Below are 18,848 nucleotides of genomic sequence, written 5' to 3'. Positions count from 1 at the left end.
AACCTCGGTCTTTCTGCACCAGCATTCTTCAAAGCAAAGCTTGCGGGTCAGTGGTTGTGCCCAATTATACTCTGATTCTTCCCTCTCTCCTTAAAGAATGACATGAAGATGGTTTCCCGCGGTTATCCGCGGGGATGGGAACGGTGATGAATTTTGTCACTGTGTCATTCTCTAATTGTAAGCTCTGTGTTTTACATGTTTTAGTAGTAGTAGTAGTAATACTTGAATATAAGCCAAGGCCCCCATTTTGGGCCCAAAAATCTAGGTTAAATATTCAAGTATATACAATATATACTATTGTTATCTCTTGAATTTCAGTGCTGTTAAGTACATTTTTGAAACTACTTCATGGTAATCCTATTAAGTTTCAATTTACAGATTTTGACTTTACCTCATTTATTGTTTTTAATGTGTATATGTTTACTACTGTTAACAAAACTAAATTTTATGTTGAATTATGCTTGGGTGTTACAGTGGCTCCCGATCAAATTCAGAGCAAAATTTAAAGATATTAATACTGACACAAGGTCTATTACAATAACAAACCTGCATATTTAGCATCATAATGTATAGGCACAACACAGGAGTCATGAGGATGAGATGTCAATTCAGCCATGGGTATAAAGTTCAAAGTTCACTTTATTGATAGTAGCACTTGTGACCCTCAGCTTCGCTTTGGACGCCAGATATTTTCCCGCTTGCTTCTAAATTTGACCTGTATTGAATGCTCTATTTATGTGATAGAACAACCAGCCATTGAGACCCTTGACAAAGGCATATATGCCGAAACACTGTCAGTGTCGAGTCTTCAAATCCTCGTAGTGCTACTATCAATAAAGTGAACTTTGAATTTTACACCCATGGCTGATTTATTGACATCTCATCCTCACGACTCCTTTTTTGTGTCTTGTCTCATCGTTGAGGCCTCCTTTGGCTCCCTTTTTGGCGTCATAATGTATACTCCAATCTCTTAATGACAATAGGCTTGTTTTACCCCATCTACCCAAAGCCAAGTAGGAATCAACTAGTTCTAGCACTTTATTTCCTGGCACCTACACTTTGAACTCCCTATCCCATTATCACAGCTTAGAAAAATCCTATCCTGTGTTTCAGGCCTCTCTAAATACTTCAAGGTACCATTTGGTGATCAGTAGTTTCGTTGTCCATACCTGTGATGAGAGAACTGGCCTTGGAATCAGTTTAGGTTATAATGTGTATGTTTGATCTCTCTACTCTAATTGGTTGAATGTTTGCTCTTTCCTATCATTTTATGGTGTTTTTTAAAATCTGTTTTTATTATTTGTAGACTACTTCAACTTGCTTACGAATAAGTGGTATCGTAGTATAGTAAAGTAAATTAACAATAAACAATCTCAATGGAGCAAGGTAAGCTGTAACTAAATGCCAGATTTAACAGCAAACTCGTAAACATGTCCAAGAGAAAGCAGAGCTTGTAAAATTCAGCTAAGAGTTGGCAGCTGAAAGACAGTCCCTGTGGTATAATGTTATCTATCTAGTAAATTAAAATAAGCCATGAAATAGAATAGCACAGTGATCTTCTCCCTGTCTTACAAAGGAGTAAGAAAAATCTTGTTTTTAAAAGTTGGGGTAAAAAGGTGCTAAAAATGTAGATGAATAGGTCTGACCTAACACTGCTGCATCAGCTTCTTTGGCTGACCAGAACAGGGGGGAGCTACAGAGGCCATGTCGTCTCCAAGCAGAGGTGGGTAACCACATTCCTCAGGGGCCACAATCCAGGTTTTCAAGATTTCCACAATGAATGTGCACGAGATCTATTTGCACACAATGGAAGCAATACATGCAAATTTATCTCATGCATATTCATTGTGGGTTTTTGAAAACCCAATTAGGTTGCAACCCTTAAGGACTGTGGTTGCTGATCCCTACTCTGGGGGAAAGGAGTTCCAGTCATTGTTCAATAGTGACATCTAATGGCAGAATTTAGAGCCCAGGACTGCAGGGCTTTGGAAGGAGTCCTGGTATATGGGGCCCAGCTGCATTGACACCTAACTAGGATAGCTGAACTGAAGAGAGCTAGAAGATAAGGTGAAAGTTCCTGGGTAATAGTGATGGAAAGATTATGCCACTAGAGATTTGAGCAGGAATGCCAGAAAGTCAGAATCTGCCAGTATTTTCCCTACCCCTGGGGAAAAAAAAAAGTGTCCTAGACTCAATATTTCTCTAAGGGTTGCTCTTAAGTCATTCTGCTCAGGCCAGCCAATGATATGGTACCTCCACCTTGATATGGTGCCTCTCCTTTAGCACCACATGAGAGAAGTTTCTAATACAAGATCTAGGGTTCCATACTCAGAACCTAACACTGGCATTAAGAGCCAATTAGCACTGGACTATCACCGCTGTTAACCTGCACAAAACACAGAAAGCTCTAGTGCAGGAAACAATGTGTGCAGCTGAGCTAGCTGTAAGTTATATTTAAATGTAGTCAAACAGAGATTAATGAGGTCATTTGCTATGCCCTCCCAATGCTTAGAGAACAGCACACAATCAACCTTGTTATTACTGCTGGAAAACCACCTCAGCTCAAAACTAGCATATTGGGGAGGGGAGGAGGGGATATGAAGAGCAGATTTCATGTGAAGTTTCTTTAAAATCTGCTGTTTTCATTTGCTTCAGAAGTGGAAGAAGTCTGTGCAAACCTTTAAGCGCCGATACTGAAAAACAAGTGTGTGCGAATCTGAGCAAACCCAAACATGAAAGCACACATTTGCACCTGCTTTCTTCACTTAAATATAAGCCTTTCAAACAGGGGAAAAAATTGAAAAGTTTACATTTAAAGGCACAAAAGAACGGCAGTGGTGTGCGCTTCACTTCAGGGTTTGTCTGGCTCATGCACACAAGAGCTGCGCTTACTGCAAAACTTGCGTACATGCACCAGGCACACTTCTCTCCTTACTTTCAGTCTAGCAGCACACATACAAGTTGAACGTCAGCACTGTTTGCTATAATGCCAGAGTTTTGAGCATCAGGGCCACAGAGAGGATATGACTGGCCTTAGACATTTTGAATTTAATGTTCTGGGTCTACACTAGGGGTCTCAAAGTCCCTCCTTGAGGGCCGCAATCCAGTCGGGTTTTCAGTATTTCTCCAATGAATATGCATGAGATCTATGTGCATACACTGCTTTCAATGCATATTCATTGGGGAAATCCTGAAAACCCAACTGGATTGTGGCCCTCAAGGAGGGACTTTGAGACCCCTGGTCTACACTATCATGTGGAGAAAGTCTTAAGATGAACAAATGCATTATGGACAAGAAGCACCCTCAACCTTCCTCTCACCTTCCCAGAGACATCAAAATTTCCATTTCGAGGAGCTTTGGTGGTATTAAAAGCATCCTTGTAAGCTGGTGCTGCTGTCCATGGGGAATGGGGTGCAGGAGGTGCCAGCATCATGAAAAAGAGGCGCTTGGATGATTTCTGCAGGAATTCCAGTGACCGATTTGCCTATTGCAAGAGAAGCTGGAGTTAAAATTTTGTCCTTCAAGACCATTTTTCCTCTTCTGGCTCTTAACAGGAAACCTTTACATGGAAAGGCTTCCGACATGTCTATGCCCGTGGACTGGGGTCTGCTGTGAATCCCAAGCAGATGATATGTAAGCATAACATGTTAATACAGGGTCACTAAGGGGCTGGGACTCATTGCATACCCAGGGAGGGGGAGGTATGCTGGAGAGTTAAAAACTACCCGTGAGATTTTGAGACTGAGGTGACACAGAAGGATTTATCAGTTAAGGTCCATGATGTGAGGGAAGTGGCTACAGAATGCAGGACCCAGGGCCTCTAGAATTACAAAAAGTCAGAGTGATGTTGTGGGGTCTGATGGAGACCTAGACTATGAAGTGGGTGGAGGACTTACTATTAGGTCAGTGAGATAGTCACTCTCGTAGCTGCTCCTGTGGTCTTCAGCTTGGCCATTTACAGACAGCGTATAGTTGTAATACTTAGAATTTTTAACCTAGAAAATGCAAGACAGGACATTTATAAATCAGCTGTGGAAGAGAATTAATGAGGCCATGTTTGTCTTAACAAGTGTAGAAGGAGCAAGGATGTATGTGAACTGAAACTGGACTAAGAGCAGAGGGTTTCTTAGAGGAGGTAACATATGAGAAGTAATTTTTAGGGTCAGGGGCAGGTCCAGAAATACTCAGAGTGTACAGCCAGTGATGTAGGGAAAGAAGTTAGCACCAGAGGCAGGAAATACTCTTTCCCTCCACATCCCTGTATACTAGCTAAGTCTGCCCTCTTGATGTCACTTCCTGGTCCCGCAAACAGGAAGCAACGTCCAACAAAAGGATACCCGGGGGGGGGGGGGGACTGCATTTAACATATCTGTCCATCACTTGGGAGGAGGAGAAGATACTAGTACCCCTACTGATCCTCCCATTACTACACCACCGTGTATTAGAAATAACCTTTAGGGCAGAAAGATGATGAAAGATGTCACCTTAGGGCAGAAGCTTGGAAAGTCCTTGCAGTGCAACTTCTAGGGACAGAACCATACAAGCAGTAAAGGTAAGCTAGAGGAAGGATGGACAGCACATAGAAGCCTTAGAGAGTGTCCTTAATCATTTATACAAACTTTACAAAAGCAGGCTGAGGATAATGCAGAGAAATATGGAAAAACCTTGGAACAGCAGATACAACTCACTAACTGCAACACCAGGGGGTCTCGTACAGAACAGCAGTAGAGAAGGACATGTGCGTTCGTGCCATGATCTATCAGAGGAACAGGCTGTTAACCCATCCACCCCAACGAACTTCTGGCATGAGCTGGAAAGCCTGGAAGGAGGCAGTTTGGATGAACAGTATGAAAGCCATCCGTAGAATGGTATTAATGTCTTTCTACCACACATGGTGGATGAAGATAGAGTAGCAGAGGATTAGTGTTACATACCAGTGTATTCCAGACATTCCAGCCTGGAGGAATATGAGCGGTGCCTCCAGCTTCCTTATCGCCATACTGCAAGATGAGATAGGGCTAGTTAGTCATGCTTACTGAGCGTGGAGTCTCTAAGTTAAGCAACATAAAACAATGAATAAAATATAACATTTTATAACGGCAGACATGAGCACAATCTGATATATTGCAATTAGAAAAAGATCAATCATATAGCTGTTAAGAACTCATATTTGATTTTGCCTTGAATACATTATTTGTATTTGGCCGAATAAATTCAAAACACGAATAATCTGGGGGTGCTTCTAAACCCTACTGAAATAAACACATTTTCTGATTTCACATTGCTTCTTTTATTATTTATTATGTTCCAGCTCAATGCCCATTATTTGTATTCACCTGAACAATAAAATATGTTATTCAGCACAGCTCTAAATTTTCCACACTAAGTGGTTCAGGAGAAGCAAACTGATTTGGATGCCAAAAAGTCATGTTTTTAAAGTATATAATGCTTTACCACTTTCGTCCTGTTGGCATGGACCTGGTTGAATTTGGGGAAACAGACAAGACTTCATACCAAACTGACTGCTCTTTAGTTTATGGCCAAAATAGACTGACGTTCTTATTCTTAGTCATGTTGCATGCTGTATATAATTAATGATAATCCTCCTCTAGCCTACCAGCTTAATGAAGGTCTAGAAGGATTTTCCCCTTAGGTTATATTAGCCTGTACTCACTGTGCCTTGCTGGTGCCTGCCTGGGTCAGCCCTGTTGCAGCTGAAATGAAAGAGGACCTTCTGCCTTGGCCTCAGACCCCCATTAAACCACACACTGCGAATGGGGGGGGGGGGAGAGAGAGAATCACAGCAGACATCTTAATCCCAAAAGACTTTCTCAGAGGCCAAACAGCCTGCATACAAGCCCCTAATAAAATCAAGGCGCAAGCTAACTCCAAGGGGTACCGACTTCAAGCTCCAAAAACTGTTGTGCAGGAGACTACTCCCAGGCACTGCTGCCCCAAAAGTGGAACACTCAGCACCGAAGCATCAAAAGACAGAAAAAATCTCAAAAATTATAAAATTAAGCAGAGCAGATGTAGTACTTGCAGGCCTGAAAGGGCCCAAGGCATGTAAGTCCAAAAATAACATTGTACAGTTTCATGACTTGTCTCTTGACTGTTGCTCTAGATCAGTATTCTTCAACCTTTTTACACCCGTGGACGGGCAGAAATAAAAGAATTATTTTGTGGACCGGCAAACTACTAAGACTAAAATTTAAAAAAACACATTTCCGCCCCGTCTCCGCGAGCTCGGTCCACGCAAACATCTGATCCCATCTGCACAAGCTGCAGTTATGATTTTATATTGAATGTATTTTATTAAAGTATAAAAAGAAACAATATTCTGTACAATTGTCATTTTATAAATACAAATATACAGAGCATATACAAATATACAGAACAAAACCCCCGTCTCCCCTCCCCTTCACATATATCCCCTCTACTATCAAGAAAACTGAACAAGCCAAGTTATTACAGAATGCAACACAGAAATATCATGCTAACAGAATACTGCAGTCACACATGACAGGAATAGTGTTAGGGGAGTGCCCCCTGGTCCGAGAGAGCCCTAAGCCAGCTGGAAGCTAAAGAAGCACTGCCTGGGTTTTGCAGTCCCCAGTTATGTCTCTAGTAGGATAAATATTTCAAATCCAATATATTCTAATGACAAAATAGAAATAAAATTATTTTTTTCTATCTTTTGTAGTCTCTGGTTTCTGCTTTCATCTTTTCACTCTTTTCCTTCCAGCGTCTGCCTTGTCTCTTAAGTCACGACTGGTGACCTGCCTCCCAGGAGCGAGAACCAAGGACATCGTGGACAAAATTGGAAAGATCCTGGAAGGAGCGGAGACGGAAAAGATCACAGTAATGATCCACATCGGGACGAACGATGTCAGCAGGAGAGACTACAGAAGAAGCACTCTGATAGAACAGTTCAAGATTCTGGGAAGGAAGCTGAAGATGAGGACCCAGAAGATAGCGTTCTCAGAGATCCTACCAGTACCGAGGGCAGATGTGAAAAGGCAGGAGGAACTACAATCAATAAATGCGTGGATGAGGAGATGATGTGAGGAAGAAGGGTTCCACTTCGTGAGGAACTGGACAACATTCTGGGGGCAAAAGCAAGCTCTACAGGAGAGATGGACTGCATCTGAGCGCAGCGGGAACAAGACTTCTAGCAAACAACGTCAGGAGAGAAATAGAACAGGCTTTAAACTAAGAAGGGGAAAGCCGACAGTTGACCAAGCGTTGACGATTCGGAAGAAGGTATCCCGTGAAGATACCGAGGGGAAAAAAGGCTGGGAAGAAACAATGGACAAATTACAGGAGTCGACTAACTCAGAAGAGGAGGTTAGAAGGATTGTAACAAAAGACATGAAACTAAAGACTGAAGCACTGGGAAAGGAAATGAAGACAAGAAAATACCTAAATTGCATATATACTAATGCAAGGAGCTTAAGAAACAAAATGGGGGAATTAGAAGCCATGGCCAATGCAGAGGACATAGACATCATTGGAGTCTCTGAAACGTGGTGGAATGAAGAAAACAAATGGGATATAGCACTGCCGGGGTACAAGCTCTATCGTCAGGACAGGTCAGGACAGAAAGGAGGTGGAATAACCCTATACATAAAAGAAAGCATACAATTGACAAAAATGGACACAGCAGAGATGACCAACAAGCTGGAATCGCTATGGGTTAAAATACCGGGATGGAAAGGCCTGAAATAAAGATGGGCCTATACTATCGTCCACCCGGGCAAACCGGAGATATCGATGAAGAAATGGAAGCCGAGATGAAGTGAGAATGCAAAAGTGGTAACACGGTTATTATGGGAGACTTCAACTACCCCGGGATAGACTGGAGTCTTGGAAGCTCAAAATGCACTAGGGAGACAGAATTCCTGGAGGCTATACAAGATTGTTTCATGGAGCAGCTTGTTAGAGAACCAACGAGAGGAAATGCCACTCTGGATCTAATCCTAAATGGGTTAAGGGGACCTGCAAAGGAAGTAGAGATAGTGGGACCGTTGGGAAACAGCGATCATAACATGATCAAGTTCAAGGTTGAGGTAGGAATACCGAAAGGAAAGAGAACCATAGCGACAACTTTCAACTTCAGGAAAGGAAACTATGAAGCAATGAGGGAAATGGTAAGGAAGAAACTTAGGAACACTTCCAAAAAATGGCAAACGGTAGAACATGCCTGGTCTTTTCTCAAGAACATGGTGAGCGAGGCGCAAAATCTGTATATCCCCAGATTCAGAAAGGGGTGCAAAAAGAGTCAAACAAAAGACCCGGCGTGGATAACTAAAATAGTGAATAAGCGATAGGCAATAAAAAAAAATTCATTCAGGAAATGGAAAAAGGACAAAACTGAGGGGAACTGGAAAGAGCACAGGAAGTATCAAAAAGAATGTCACCGAGTGGTTCGAAAAGCCAAAAGAGAGTATGAAGAGAGGCTAGCCAGGGAAGCACGAAATTTCAAACCGTTCTTTAGATATGTTAAAGGGAAGCAACCGGCTAGGGAGGTGGGACCGCTGGACGACGGAGACAGGAAGGGAGTGGTGAAGGAGGAGAAAGAAGTGGCAGAAAGACTTAACATGTTCTTTTCGTCTGTATTCACAAACGAAGACACATCCAACATACCGGAACCTGAGCAATTCTTCAATGGAAATCAAGCAGAAAAATTAACATCCATGGAAGTGAGCCTTGAAGATGTACGCAGGCAGATAGAAAAACTAAAAACTGACAAATCCCCGGGTCTGGACAGAATCCATCCAAGGGTTCTGAAGGAATTAAAGGAGGAGATAGCGGAACTACTGTAGCAAATCTGCAATCTATCCCTGAAAACAGGCATGATCCCGGAGGACTGGAAGATAACCAACGTTACGCCCATCTTTAAAAAGGGATCAAGAGGTGACCCGAGAAACTACAGACCGGTGAGTCTGAGCTCGGTTCCGGGGAAAATGGCGGAAGCACTGATAAAAGAAAACATCGATGAACATTTTGAAAGAAACAAACTTCTGATAATCAGCCAACATGGTCTCTGCAAGGGGAGATTGTGCCTAACGAACTTATTGCACTTCTTCGAAGGAATTAACAAACGGATGGACAAAGGAGACCCCATAGACATCATATATCTAGATTTCCAAAAAGCCTTTGACAAGGTTCCCCATGAACGCCTACTCCGGAAACTGAAGAACCATGGGGTGGAAGGAGACGTACATAGATGGATCAGAAACTGGTTGGCGGGTAGGAAACAGAGGGTAGGAGTGAAGGGCCACTACTCGGACTGGAGGAGGGTCACGAATGGGGTCCCACAGGGCTCGGTGTTTGGGCCGCTGCTATTTAATATATTCATAAATGAACTAGAAACAGGGACGAAGTGCGAAATAATAAAATTTGCAGACGACACCAAACTAGTTAGTGGAGCTCGGACTAAAGAGGACTGCGAAGAATTGCAAAGGGACTTGAACAAACTAGGGGAATGGGCGACGAGATGGCAGATGAAGTTCAACATTGAGAAATGTAAAGTATTACATGTGGGAAACAGAAACCCGAGGTACAGCTATACGATGGGAGGGATGTTATTAAATGAGAGTACCCAAGAAAGGGACTTGGGGGTAATGGTGGACATGACAATGAAGCCGACGGCACAGTGTGCAGTGGCCACTAAGAAGGCAAACAGAACGCTAGGCATAATCAAGAAGGGTATTGCAACCAAAACGCTAGGCATAATCAAGAAGGGTATTGCAACCAGAACGAAAGAAGTTATCCTGCCATTGTATCGGGCGATGGTGTGTCCGCATCTGATGTACTGCGTCCAATATTGGTCGCCGTACCTTAAGAAGGACATGGCGTTACTCGAGAGGGTTCAGAGGAGAGCGACATGTCTGATAAAGGGGATGGAAAACTAATTATTCACTTCTAGAATTGGATACTTCTTAAATTTAGTAAAAATATTCTGGCACAAGTGTCAAACCTTAAAAAAGGAAGTCATATCGAGCATTGGAAAATAATAATAATTAACTAATAAAAATAGTATACATTTAATTTTCCCCACTACCAAATTTCCCCGCCCCGCCTGACTACTTTTTCATGCCACCCGGCTGGAAAAAATTTCTGGGGAGAACACTGTTTTATTATTCAAAAGTTTGAAGAATCTGTCCCTCTCTACTCTCTCTATGCCCTTCATGATCTTATAAGTCTCTCTCATATCCCCTCTAAGTCTCCTCTTCTCCAGGGAAAAGAGACCCAGTTTCTCCAATCTCTCAGCGTATGAAAGGATATTCACCCTCTTTCAAATAGTATAGAGGTTTAAAAAAGGGAAATGCGTTAATGAAGTCATTAGGTTCAATCTAACCATTTATTTCTGCATGAATTTAAACAACTAAAAAAAAATAAAAATAAATAAATAAATATAGCTCATCATAGAAATGGCTGTACAACACCTCTAATAATGTTTTGATCACTAGGTTCCTTCCTGAGGTCTCACTGAGGATATGAAATAGATGCTATCCCCACTTCCAGACCTCTTCCACATAATTTATGGAGAGGTGTTACTGAGCCTTGAAGGGCACCTGTGTGATTGATCTTTATCTGCTTCTTTTTTATTTTGCTATAGTGCAAAGTAAGAGCTAGGGCAAAACAGTATAGGTAAAGATGCAGGTAATAATTAGCAATGTATTAAAAATATTTTATTTTTATTTGCTTATTATGTCATTTGAAAGCTACTTGATGGTAATACAACTTTAATTTAATTCTTTATAATGTGTGTTGGGGGGGACAACACCTACGTCAACAGTAAAGTTAGAATAGAGTCATTAAATCCAGTGATGTAACTAGTATATATGACAGCCAGTGCTAATCATTTTTTTAACAACCCCCTCCTCTAAATAAAAAAAAGATATTTTTAGTAATAATCCATGAGTCACACAATAAGGGTGCATCTAGGAAAAGGCAGCATCTTAAACACTGCAGTGAGCACTAGAACACCAACACACGCATTGTAAAACTAAACAAACCAGATCCTACACAGTCAATTGATCCTGTAGTCGATGCTAACAGAAAGCCATGTCCTTTTCATACACACAGAACACAGATACATCCTCGCCCAATATGAATAATCACAAACTAAAAATAGAAATATGTAGACAAAAGTTAAACTGAACCAAGAAACCAGACTCTGCATACAATGCAACATCACATAAACAGTGACACATGTCCCTTAATACTGTGCAAAATATCAAGACAGTAGATGTAAATTTGAAAAAAACTTCTACATGTCACCACTTTACAAATTAACAAATAGAAATAAAATAATGAGAAATATGAAAATACCATTTTATTGGACTAATCCATTTTTCAATTAGCTTTCAGAGACCAAATCTTTCTTCAAGACAGTACAGTATACAGCTGTTATGGTATCCTGTCCTGACCTGAGGAAAGGGGTTTATTCCCTCCCAAAATTGCCTTATTTCCATTTCCTATTGATAAATTTTAATCAATACAGTTACTTGATTCTACGTAAAGCAACAAAAATATTTTTTTTTCTACCTTTTGTCGTTTCTGCTTTAGTCATCTTCTCTTCACTCTCTTCTTTCTATTCAGCATTTGTCCTCGCTCCCTTCCATGCAACATCTGTCCTCTCTCTTTGCCCCTTCCACCCAGCCTCTACCCCTTCCATCTACTGTCCACCCTATCTCTGCCCCTTGCATCCACTGTCCATCCTTTCTGCCTTTTCCATCCAGTGTCTGCCCTCTCTCTGTTCCATATGGTATCTTCCCTCTTTCTATGTCCCTTCAATAAACTCTATATCCTGTGCCCTTTCTCTCCTTTGTACATGATTTATTTCAGCTTCAACCCCTCTCCATTTTTTGTCTCCACCCCTATGCTCTGGCATCTCTCTCTTCTCCTTTCCTTCCTTCCTTCCCACTCCACCCCATGGTCTGACATCTCTATCTCCTTCCCTTCTCTCCCCCCTCTCTAGTATCTGCCTCCTGTCTTTCCCCTTTGGTCTAGGCCTCTCTCTTTCTCTCCGTCTTTCTTCTGTGAGATCATGTTGATCTTGAACACTGAATAATTCTTCCACATTCTCCATATCACTGTACTGTAGTCTGGTCCAGCAGACTGCTTTGGCACTATTACATGGTAATAGTAAATTCATTATGCATCAGCTTTCTACACAGAATGCCACAAGTCTCTATTTCTTGTGCTGTGCTTACATCTGCCAGCGTCAGAAACTTGTGAGACAGATCCCTTGGCAATACTACACTTTGGAACCCTTTGACCATCTGGTTCTGTATGGTTGCAGGCTTTAAAGCTCTGTTTACTGGAGGAGACTGTCCAGCATACATAGTTGCATCACTCTTAAGGATCTGATCAAAGATTACATTAGACAAGGTGGTATTTTTAGGCATGGAAAAACAGGACATGTTTTCCTCAATCTGCTCAGATGCCTTCAAATGCCCTTTAATATTCGTCTGATCTCGGGCTAAATCTTGCCTCCTGAGCTGATCTTCAAAGGAGAGCGGAGTGAGAGCCATATCGGCAGTGAGATCCGTTTTGGGCCGCATGTTGTGCAGGGCTGGACTAAGGCAAATTGTAAGCTTCCTTCCATCGCTGACCTATCTTCCATAAGTCAGCAACGGAAGGAAGCTTACAACTCGCTGCTCTTGTTTGCTTCGGGCCTTCCTCGTTGCCGGGTACTGCCTACTTTCGGAAACAGAAAGTAGGCAGGATCCGGCAGCGAAGAAAGCCCGAAGCAAGCAAGAGCAAGTTGTAAGCTGACCTGTCTCCTATAGCGAACCCATGCCGACTTCCCTTCTCTTCCTCCCTCAGGACGTGACTTCCTGTTTCGGAGAGAAGCGGCATGCACATGTTAGAGCCCCGGAGCATGGGTTCAAGTCGCTTGCTGGCATTAAAAACTAAAAAAAAAAAAAAAAAAAAAAAGTCAGGCTCCTGTGATTCAGGCTGTGCCGAGTCAGCTCGGTAAATCTCCAAGCCGATGAGAAGGGTTTTTTAAAAAATGTTGAGCAGAAGGCAGCAGCAGCAGAAGGATTGCGATCGAGATTACAGCCGGGCGCTCATCTAAATTAGCTGGGCGGAGCGCCTGGCTGAAAGGCCCTGGGGAGAACACTGATAAAAGAACAAGAGGTCATTCAGAAAAGTTGAAAGGGGACAGATTCAAAACGAATGCTAGGAAGTTCTTCTTTACCCAACGTGTGGTGGACACCTGGAATGCGCTTCCAGAGAGTGTAATAGGGCAGAGTACGGTACTGGGGTTCAAGAAAGGATTAGACAATTTCCTGCTGAAAAAGGGGATAGAGGGGTATAGATAGAGGATTACTGCACAGGTCCTGGACCTGTTGGGCCGTCGCATGAGCGGACTGCTGGGCACGATGGACCTCAGGTCTGACCCAGCAGAGGCATTGCTTATGTTCAATCCAGCATCTGCCCATTCCATCCACTGTCTGCCCTCTCTCCCTTCCATATGTATCAGACTTCTTTCTATGCCCCTCCCCCCTTTCTATCCAGCCTGTGCCTCCTCTCTCCTTTTTACATCATTCATTCCAGCTTCACTGCTTTCTTCATTTTTATCTCTCCTACACCAGATCTAGCACCTTTATCCCTCTCTCATTTCTCTGCTTACCCCCTTTCCAGCATCAATCTCTCTCTTTCTCATTCTTTTGTCTCTCCTCTTTCACTCATCTGATCTCTCCATTCCAATTCCACCCTGACCCTTCCTCCTCCTCTAATCTCCCTGCCAGCTTCTCCTTTTTCCCCCTATCCAACAGTAACTCTCTCCCATCCCTCTCCCTCTTCCCCTCCCAGCAGCATCTCTCCTTCTACTTCCCTCCAGGTCCTGTAGCAGCTCTCCCTTTATCCAGCAACTTCCCAGCCTTCAACAGTGGCTTCCTCCCCTTCCAGCAGCTCTCAGTACTTGCCTGCAGCAGGGATTTACTTAGGCAGCCTTGGGTCTGTTGCCGCCTCTGAGGAAAGAGGAAGTTGCCAGTGAATCACTGCCCTGGCAAGTACGAGAGCTGCTGGGAGGGGAGACAGCCACTGTCAATGGCTCCCCATGATCTTGCTCCCGTGCACGCTGACCATCTCCCTTCCATCTGCACCTGCAGCTCTCTCCCTTCCACCTGCACCTTCCCCGTGGCCCTCTTCGGCGACTCAGCAGGGGCAGCGATCAAGACAGGTTGCCGACATTGGGACCTTCCCTCTCCGAGTCCCGCCTATTTTGTTTCAACTTCCTGTTTACGAACAGGCGAGACTCACAGAGAGAAGGCCCCGATGTCGGCAGCCTGTCTTGATAGCCCGAGGCACAACAGCCTTCCGCCAACACTATCGCAGTCGCCAGGAAATTTAACTGCCGACTCGATCTCGCCGGCCCTGCACAGACTGGCAAAAATTTTCTGTGGACAGGCAGTTGAAGAACAGTGCTCTAGATCAGTGGTTCCCAACCCTGTCCTGGAGGACCACCAGGCCAGTCGAGTTTTCAGGATAGCTCTAATGAATATGCATGGAGCAGATTTGCATGTCTGGCACCTCCATTATATGCAGATCTCTCTCATGTATATTCATTAGGGCTAGCCTGAAAACCCGATTGGCCTGGTGGTCCTCCAGGAGAGGGTTGGGAACCACTGCTCTAGATGACTTATGGCTTTTAGCCAGCTCCACCCGAATTCTTGTCAGTATTACCTGGTGTCAGCTGGTTGTTATGCAAAGAAAACGGATGTCCTCTCTGACCCTTTTTGAACCTTTGTATACTGAAAACAGACTTTTGGACATGTGCTATCCTGTGTATGTTTGAAAGATAAACACTGCATGCAAATGTTAGGGTTTGTTGGTTTTTTTTTAATATACTGCCTATGAAGGTTTATCTAATCAGATACTCAAGTATTTTCCTATCTGTCCTGGTGAGCTCACAATCTATCTAATGTACCTGGGGCTATGGGAGGACTGAGTGACTTGCCCAGGGTAACAAGGAGCAGCGTGGAGTTTGAACCCACAACCCCAGGGTGCTGAGGCTGTAGATCCAACCACTGCATCACACACTCCTCTCGTAGCTCATCTGCAGAGTGAACACATGCATTGCCCAGAAGCCCCTACCGTGGAAATGGCTCCTAGTCTGGCCGTTAAGGGGCTTCCCGGTTTGTAAGAGACTAAAGGATGCAGTTTCTAATAATTATATGTAGTTTTAGTAGAAGTTGGTGTGTGTGGTTCTATTCTCTTCATAGAAATTAGTGGGTTGTCAAAGGTTTGTTGTAGGGTATGGCTAGGCAGAACAGCAGATCAGAAAAACACATTCTCAATTTGCTTGCAGAATGAAAAACTGAAGGTAGCAGTTGTAAGGTTGGACCCCCCCCCAAAAAAAAATGTAAGGTTGGAGGGGTTATGTGAGGTGGCCTTACAATCCACCAGGTCCGGGGTTCAATACCCTCACAGAAGATTCACCAGGAAGTAAAATTACTCACAAAGACCACTAACAGTGTTTGCATAAAGAATAGATATATTGTGCAGAGAAAGCAAGATTCATAAAAGTTACAATTAATGAGAGATATAGGTTTTACAATTACAGAGACTGCTTCTGTGCTCTTGTGAATGAGAGAGAATAGGTGCCGTGAGGACAGAGAGGTAGAGAGAGAAGTAGAGAGAAAAACTGGGGTGCGAGGGTTCCAGAGATAGAGAGAAGGGTGGTTGATGTTGAAAGAGGGCTTTTTATAACAAATAGAATCTGTTGAAGTTAATCATAGTAAACTGTTTGAAACAATGGTTAGTTTCACTGATCAGGAAGGTGAGTGAGGTGTGCTAGACTGGAGAAGAATAGACTGAAGTCAAATGTAATTTCACGTATGCTTCTGACAATATCTGTGCACCTGGATCCATTGTAAACTGTCCATCTGAAGCACCAGACATTAAATCATCTTCTTAACACCTCTTAGCTGTCTTTAGCACCTTTTACTGCCAGGTCCTCTAAGCACTGATTGAATTAAGGCTGTCTCCAATGGCATTCCCTAAGGTCAGACATGAATGATATGATCTCCCATAGGCCTTTGCTGACATTGGTTAGGCTAACCGAAAATGCTGATTGCTAGCAATGCTAGGGCTGACAACAGTACAATCCACTGGGGAAGGAGGTGGAGGGGTATAAAATCTATCTGGAGTCCTTTGCCCTAAAAATATGATATGCCGCCACAGGCGCTGGTCAAGATAAATGGGCAAGGACTGATCACTGTTCCTAGAATGGACTTTCTTCTTTTGTCTAGCAGAGGGTGTTCTTGTACTCTCTATTCTCTCTCCCTCTCTGTCCAACAGAGGGTGCTTTCCCTCCCCCACATATCTGCAGTTTGTTGAGCAGAATAAAGCTGCTGCTTGAGATGACATTCCTATTGTTAGTGGGACTAAAGTCTGCAAACTCTTACCTGGTTGAGATACTTGCCAGCATAAAAGGTGTGGTAACCTTTTTTCTGCAGGTAGACGGGGAATGCTTGTGGCTCCTGATATTTCTGCCAGGCTAGGCTGCTGCAATTCCCACTCAGGGAGTTGTTCATTACCAGGTGATTGTGGGGATAGCGGCCACTGAGGATACTGCTGCGGCTGGGACAGCAGAGCGGGGAGGATGTAAACTGCAGGGTAAGAAGCAGACATGATTTTATGGTACAATCCTTAAAACTGAAGCTCAAGTCAGGCTTATGTGAAAACAGCAGGATGAATTCATTTTGTTGAATTAGAATCGTTTTCACATTGCAGCTTTATTTTATTTCAAAATGAGATCTCGGGAGACAATGAGTTATTCTATCATATTACCATGGTGCTAATCTTTCACTATACTTTGGAGGAACGGCAGGAGAGGGGAGATATAGAAACATACGAAGAGAACATAATGGCAGATAAAGGCCAAATGGCCCTTCCAGTCTACCCATCTGCAACATCCACTATCTCCTCCTCTAAGAGATCTCACATGCCTGTCACATGCTTTCTTGAATTCAGACAGACAGTCTTTGTCTCCACCACCTCTACCAGGAAACTATTTCAGGCATCTACCACCCTTTCTGTTAAAAAAAAAAATTTAAAAAAAAAAATTCTTTTTATCAGTCTCTCTCAAACTGTGTGCCACAAAATTCCTGAATTTTACTTTATTAAAAAAAAATTCCCTTCATAAGTATAACACTAGAATAGAAGACATGCATGTTGCTTAAGCAAAATTTTGTCAATGTTATGAGCATCTGTGTGCGTAATTGATTATTGATACAACACCAAGACAACAAGCATCATTCTTTGATGTGATTGGTCCTTGAAAACTAATGGCAAGTAATTTTAGCTGTATTTTTATGCAGTAGTTATCCTAATGAGCAACAAAGCAACCAAGGCTTGATTGCTTGTTGACTATTGAGCCATGTCTTGAGTTAATTTGCACTCAAAAACAAGCACATCCATTGCATTGATTAACAATTCTATTCTATCTACTTTAGTTTCACCGTTGTTACAATTAAGCATACATAGTTTTTTAAAGTTCTTTAAGCTAACTTTCAAATTTAATTTTTTGTTGGTTTTGCAATTTTACAATTTCAATTATAATGTGCTGCAAAAAATGTTTTGTTTAGTGTGCTGGAGCTAAAAGTCTGAGTTTAAATACCAATATGGAATAAATGTGCATTCTGCAAGTCTCTTTCATTTAAAGGAAGCTCTAGAATGAGAGAGCATAGAATGAAGTTAAGAGGTGATAAGATTGCTACTCCTGAGCCTAAGGAAATACTTTTTATAGAAAGGGTGGTAGATGCATGAAATAGTCTCCCGGTAAAGGTGGTGGAAACAAAGACTGTGTTGGAGGTCAAGAAAGTGTGGGACAAGCACAATGGATCTCTTAGGGAGAGGAGATTGTGGATGCTGCAGGTGGGCAAACTGGAAGGGCCATTTGGTCTTTATCTGCCATCATGTTTCTATGTACTGGCCTAGTTGTTCCCATAAAACTGTCCTTGGAGGTCCTTAGTCAATCAGGTTTTCAGGATACCCATAATAAATATTCATGAGAGATTTGAATGCAGTGGAGTCAATGTTTCAAGTTTCTCATGAATAATCGTTATGGGTATCCTGAAAACTTGATTGGCTAGGGACTTCCCAAAACAGGTTAATTGGCCTGTTGATTATAAATCCAATCATCTGCAGGCATTGGTGCCATCTTGTGATCATTTCATATACTACAGGCAAAAATAGTGAGGTAAACCATTTAAAAGAACCACCAGTTGCATAATGTTATGTTGTTAAAATATACTGGTGGCGTATTAGGCTCTGGATATTTCATCTGGATTTTATTTCCAGTGAAAGCAATGGAAGTAAAACCTAGATGTCTCAATCCGTCCTCCTTTTTCTGGAGCCATATGGTAACCCTAGAAAAAACTGGAAAATTAAGAAATATCAGATTAAGGTTTCTATCTTCCTTATTAGTAAACTTATCTCCAGTCTGTTGGTTCAATGAAACTTTCACATTAGAGACTGACTTTTCTATAGAGTCCATTCTAACAGTGTTAACTCTTTCCTAAATTGCTTTCATCTGGGTGAGTTAACAGATTACAAGTCTCCTAAGGAGTTATTTCAAATTTTTTTTTAACTTCAGTTTTGAAAAATCCAGAGACTAATATGCCACCAGTACAGAAACGGTATTATATTAATCCACCTAAGAGTGAAGAAGCCATGGGAGAAGAACCTGATGAATTGGATGTCTAAGGCAGTGGTTCCCAACCCTGTCCTGGAGAACACCAGGCCAATTGGGTTTTCAGGCTAGCCCTAATGAATATGCATGAAGCAAATTTGCATGCCTATCACTTCCATCATATGCAAA

At 42.5% G+C, this 18,848-nt stretch overlaps 1 protein-coding gene across 1 annotated transcript in view; it reads right to left on the bottom strand.

Annotated features, from left to right (window-relative positions):
• The window catches only part of GNS (glucosamine (N-acetyl)-6-sulfatase), a 72,956-nt gene that overhangs the window by 31,976 nt on the left and 22,132 nt on the right, over positions 1 to 18,848 (bottom strand). Inside the window, exons 3-6 of the mRNA XM_033948032.1 lie at positions 16,432 to 16,635; positions 4,936 to 5,001; positions 3,898 to 3,996; positions 3,321 to 3,485 (exon numbers count right to left, since the gene is read on the bottom strand). Of these exons, the coding sequence (XP_033803923.1) occupies positions 3,321 to 3,485; positions 3,898 to 3,996; positions 4,936 to 5,001; positions 16,432 to 16,635 (534 nt within the window). The remainder of the gene's footprint in view (positions 1 to 3,320; positions 3,486 to 3,897; positions 3,997 to 4,935; positions 5,002 to 16,431; positions 16,636 to 18,848) is intronic.

Source organism: Geotrypetes seraphini, chromosome 6 (genome assembly GCF_902459505.1).
Source record: "Geotrypetes seraphini chromosome 6, aGeoSer1.1, whole genome shotgun sequence".
Taxonomy (NCBI): domain Eukaryota; kingdom Metazoa; phylum Chordata; class Amphibia; order Gymnophiona; family Dermophiidae; genus Geotrypetes; species Geotrypetes seraphini.
The sequence above is the reverse complement of the archived record's forward strand: the minus strand, read 5'-3'. Positions and strand labels throughout refer to the sequence as shown.